At 42.5% G+C, this 5267-nt stretch overlaps 1 protein-coding gene across 1 annotated transcript in view; it reads right to left on the reverse strand.

Annotated features, from left to right (window-relative positions):
* Positions 1–1221: 1221 nt before the first annotated feature.
* Positions 1222–5267, reverse strand: part of TAF15 (TATA-box binding protein associated factor 15) — a 34245-nt gene continuing 30199 nt past the window's right edge. The window contains exons 13-16 of the mRNA XM_037740610.1: positions 3759–3865; positions 3547–3635; positions 2878–3439; positions 1222–1267 (exon numbers count right to left, since the gene is read on the reverse strand). Of these exons, the coding sequence (XP_037596538.1) occupies positions 1228–1267; positions 2878–3439; positions 3547–3635; positions 3759–3865 (798 nt within the window). The 3' untranslated portion in view covers positions 1222–1227. The remainder of the gene's footprint in view (positions 1268–2877; positions 3440–3546; positions 3636–3758; positions 3866–5267) is intronic.

The following is a 5267-nucleotide window of genomic DNA, read 5'->3' on the forward strand; positions in this document are numbered from 1 at the left end:
CATCTATCTGATGCCACTCAAATCAGATGCCATACCCATTTACCATCTTTTAATGACTATTTGGAGCGAGGTAAAAAGTGAAATGCAAGGACCTTGTCATAGAGCTTGTTTACCTCTCCAGTCTTTTCTTTTGCATGACCACCCTTGAACTCTTTCCTTCAGTCACAAAGAACTACATACAATTCTCAAGTGCAGATCCTGCTCCCCACTCTTTTTCTTAACTTCTGATCTGTTCATTTGTTTCCTGCTGGGAACACTATTTTCTCACCTCAGCTTCTGTACTTAATGAACTCCTAGTCTTCCCTCCACATTTGCCTTTTCCTACTCCTATGTGATTAAATTTAGTATCCTTCAAATCAGCCCTCTAAGCACCTTGTACTTTTTACTGGAGCACTTATCGACTACGCTGTTTACTTGGTCAGCAATGTGTCTAGAATCTGATCCAGTGCCTTACCCATAGTTAAGAGTAGAATAAATAGTGCTCTAATAAACAGCAAAAAACAAACATATACATTGCCATCTTAACCCTGGCTTGTAAATCCTTTCTCTGTGTTGGGAGCTCCATATTCCCAGCATCTACAACACTGCCCTAAATAAATGGTTGTCAACTGTAAACTGATACTAAACAACTGTATCAAAATCAACTGGTAAGCTTGATGTAAACAAATATTGCGAGCCTTAACTCCCCATACCTCACCAAGTTCTGATCCAGCAGACCTAGGGGGAAGCCTAGTAATCTAATTTTAACAAACTCTTCAGGTGATTCTAACTTGTAGTCATTCTTGGGAACCACTAAACACAGTAGGAGCTCAATAAATATTGTTGAAAGTAACATTTTAATTTACCGAAGTATAATTCATTTCCTAATTCTTTAGGGTTAGAGTCTAATGTAACCAAGTCCTGAGTGTGACAGAACAATGTGCTAATATGTACAAAAGTCCACAAAAACAAGCAGCCTTTATTGCAGTATTACAAAACACTTTTCATTTTGGCAATATTTTACAACGCATTTAGCTCCAAGGGTTGGGGAGAAGGTTGGAAACTAAAGGGGGAAATCTCAACAAACATTTCTAAAAGAAAAACTGTCCCAGCCCTCCCACCCAAATAAAAATCCAAATGTCACTGAATTTCACTACCCAAGAAGAGGCCACGAGGAAAGCAGCAGGCAAAACTCTGGCAATTTCACTATGGATCATGTCAGAGACAAAGGAACATTCAAAACAGTCATCAGTATGGTCGGTTGCGCTGATCATTTCTGTAGTCGTTTCTAGGAATGAAAAATAAAGAGCCAGACTAAATTCTAATTTTCTACTAAGGGGGAGCATCAGACACTTCTTCAGAGCTCTAGTGACTGGTATCAGCTAGACAATTTCTAAAGAACGACATCATGCCCAGTTTATTTCTATACTCCTAGAAGATACTTAAATGTATAATTTATCAGCTTTAAGATTTACAAAGTTCCTAGAAGAAGCTTTGCTTCACTCTCTTACATTGTAAATAGAAGAGTGGCATAGTGGAATGAGCAAGCACTTACATGTATGAATTCTGGATCTGTCATTTACTATGTGACCTTAGAAAAGTTATACTAAATGACTCTGACTCTGTAAAATGGGACGTATACCTACCTTCATGGGTATGATGGAAGGACAAGAACTAAAGAATATAGAACACTTTACACTATTGGGCACACAGTAAGTAGTGTTCAACAGATGGTAATTAGGTTACCAATAATTACTAATAGCTAAAAATTTTATAGTGCTTACTATGGGCCAGCAACTAGTACAATGCAATCTAATACAAATCTAAAAAGGATGTTTTATTAGCCCCATTTTACAGATAAGAGTACTGACACTCCAAAGGATTAAGTAACTTTCCTAAGATCACACAACTAGTAAGTGGAGTTGGGATTTAAACCCAATTTCCCAAATCCATGCTCTTAACCATATTCAATACTAATTCTCACTGCCTTATACTGCCTCTGGCATACAGGTCCTTAGAATAATAATTGAAGTTACTTTCTATCATTGATCTTCAACTTCTTATGTGTCTACACCATTCATGTGCACAAGGCATTCCCATCAGTGGTTTTCATCTGGAAAAGCTATTATCAGAATCTCTAGAAAAACAACTGCAGGGTAGTACATATGATTTAAAAAAGAACCACCCAATGAAAGGTGTTTCTTCACTTAGATTAGGAACTCCTGATTGACACATAGTTTCAAGTTATTATCTCTCAATCTCAATTATCTTTAGCTATGAGAAAAAAATAATACACACACAGATATAACCAAACAAATACAAATATTTATTAATAACAATTTCCAGCAGGTGCCGTGGCTCACACCTGTAATCCCAACACTTTGGGAGGCCAAGACAGGAGGACCACTTGAGGCCAGGAGTCTGAGACTAGCCTGGGCAACAAAGTGTGACCCTGTATCTATAAAAAATTTAAAAATTGGCCAGATGTGGTGGCACACACCTATAGTCCCAGCTACTTGGGAGAATGAGACAGAAGCACTGCTTGAGCCTAAGAGTTTGAGGTTACAATGAGCTATGATCATATCACTGCACTCTAGCCTCAGTGACAGAGCAAGACCCTGTCTCTATCACTAAATTTAATTTTTATTGTCTCTAAAAAACAATAAAAACTAAAGTTAAACAATAAAAAGTTCCAAAACAAAATTTTAGAAATTGCTATGCAGGAAACTAAATTATCTTCTCCATGGTGAGAGAATTGCCAATGGGAAATTCAAGTTCCAAAAAATTAAAATGTTCAATAAGAAAAAAGAAATAAAAAAAAAAAAGAAAATGTGGTTCAAACCCCCAAATACAGGTGCAATGAGGTAAAAAGGTTACTAAATGCATTCTAATACTCACCTTCCTCCCATTTTGCCTCCATAGCCACCTCTGTCTCCTCCATAGCCCCCACCTCGGTCTCCTCCATAGCCGCCACCACTCCTGTCTCCTCCATAGCCTCCACTTCGGTCTCCACCGTAGCCACTGCCACCACCACGGTCTCCTCCATAGCCCCCCCGGCTTCTGTCTCCTCCATAGCCCCCTCGATCTCCTCCATAACCTCCTCGATCTCCTCCATAACCTCCTCGATCTCCTCCATAGCCACCTCGGTCTCCGCTATAGCCTCCTCCTCTGTCTCCTCCATAGCCACCTCGATCTCCTCCATAGCCACCTCCTCGGTCTCCTCCATAGCTGCCTCCTCTGTCCCCACCATAGCCGCCGCCTCTGTCCCCACCATAGCCACCCCCACTTCTGTCTCCACCATAGCCCCCCCCACTTCTATCTCCACTGTAGCCACCACCGCTGCTTCTGTCTCCACCATAGCCACCCCCACTTCTGTCTCCACCATAGCCGCCTCGGTCTCCACCTCTGCCCCCACGACCTCTGTAGCCCCTCTCTCCACCGTAGCCTCTCCCCCGGAAATCTGCAAGGTAGAAATGCAAACAATGAGGCCAGCAGAACAACGTAAAGCCCCCTTAATGCTAGTCAGAAGATAAGCACAATGCAGATGCTATTAAAGAGCTGACCCACCTCCTCCTGAGGGACGAGAGTCCTCTGGTCTAGGCTCATTGCACTGATTGCAAGAATTCCTTCGAGCAAAGTTCATATTTCCACATGACCTAAGAAAGGAGGAAAATACAATACTCCTAGAGTTTCCAATGGACTCAGAACCCCCTTCTGTAACCTCCAACCTCAACCCCAATCCCTACTCTCACCAAGTAGGGAGTAAGCAAGGTACTTACGGATTAGGACAAACCCAATCTCCACTTTTGGGGTCTCCGCCTCTCCCCTGAAAGCCTCCACGACCTCTATATCCTCCACGTCCTAGGGGGATGGGGCCGGGGAGAAAAATTAAAAGCAGACATTAACAAAACAGAAGAAAAGCAACAGATAATTTAAGAGTAGGTACCCATCAATGCTTAGGCAGGACTCTGCAAATTAATCCCTTATAGCAGGACTTTGTAATTCTTTGGTTTGGATCTCGTACTCAGTAAACAGAGGAACTTGAAAACAGACCCTAGGCACACAATGCAGTGCAAATAATGCACAAAAAAACTTCAAAATCCCTTTACTTTTTCTTTTTTTTGACATGGAATGTCACTGTCTCCCAGGCTATAGTGCAGTGGCGTGATCTCAGCTCACTGCAATCTCTTGCCTCCTGGATTCAAGCAATTATCCTGCCTCAGCCACCCAAATAGCTGGGACTACAGGCGTGCACCACTACGCCCAGCTAATTTTTTTGTATTTTCAGTAGAGATGGAGTTTCACCATGTTCGCCAAGATGGTCTCTATCTCCTGACCTCATGATCTGCCTGTCTCAGCCTCCCAAAGTGCTGGGATTACAGGCGTGAGCCACTGTGCCTGGTCTCAAAGTCCATTTTCTACAATACAGGTTGAGTATCCCTTCCCCCCAAATACTTGGGACACTCTGATTTTAGATTTTTCAGATTTTGCAGTATTTGCCTTATACTTGTGAGCTGAGCAGCCCAAATCAAAAAGCCCCAAACCTGAAATGCTCTAATGACCATTTCCTTTGAGCATCATTTTGTCGGTGCTCAAAAGATTTTGGATTCTGGGCTGGGCATGGTGGCTCATGCTTGTAATACTAGCACTTTGGGAGGCCGAGGCAGGCAGATCACAAGGTCAGGAGATAGAGACCATCCTGGCTGACATGGTGAAACCCTGACTCTACTGAAAATATAAAAATTAGCTGGGTGTGGTGGCGTGCACCTGTAATCCCACCTACTAGGGAGGCTGAGGCAGGAGAATTACTTGAACCAGGGAGTTGGAGGTTGCAGTGAGCCGAGATCATGCCGCTGCACTCCAGCCTGGGCAACAGAGTCAGACTCTGTCATAAATTTTAAAAAAAACCTTTTTTTTGGATTCTGTAGCATTTCCAATTTCAGATTTTCAGACTTAGGATGCAAAACCCGTACCCTACTTAGTTTGAGAATATCCATGATGAAGATTAGGTAAGAAGACAATTTCCAAATTTGAGAATATGAATAGCAAAGGTCACAGTAACGACCACCCACTCACACACACACAAAAGACGAGAATATGAATCCAATAGAAATAAAGAAGCTGGGCTGGGTGCGGTGGCTCACACCTGTAATCCCAGCACTTTGGGAGGCCAAGGCAGGCAGATCACCTGAGGTCAGGAGTTGGAGACCAGCCTGACCAAAATGGAGAAACCCTGTCTCTACTGAAAATACAAAATTAGCTGGGCATGGTGGCACATGCCTATAATC

This window comes from Cebus imitator, unplaced genomic scaffold (assembly GCF_001604975.1).
Source record: "Cebus imitator isolate Cc_AM_T3 unplaced genomic scaffold, Cebus_imitator-1.0 Scaffold85, whole genome shotgun sequence".
NCBI classification, from domain to species: Eukaryota; Metazoa; Chordata; class Mammalia; order Primates; family Cebidae; genus Cebus; species Cebus imitator.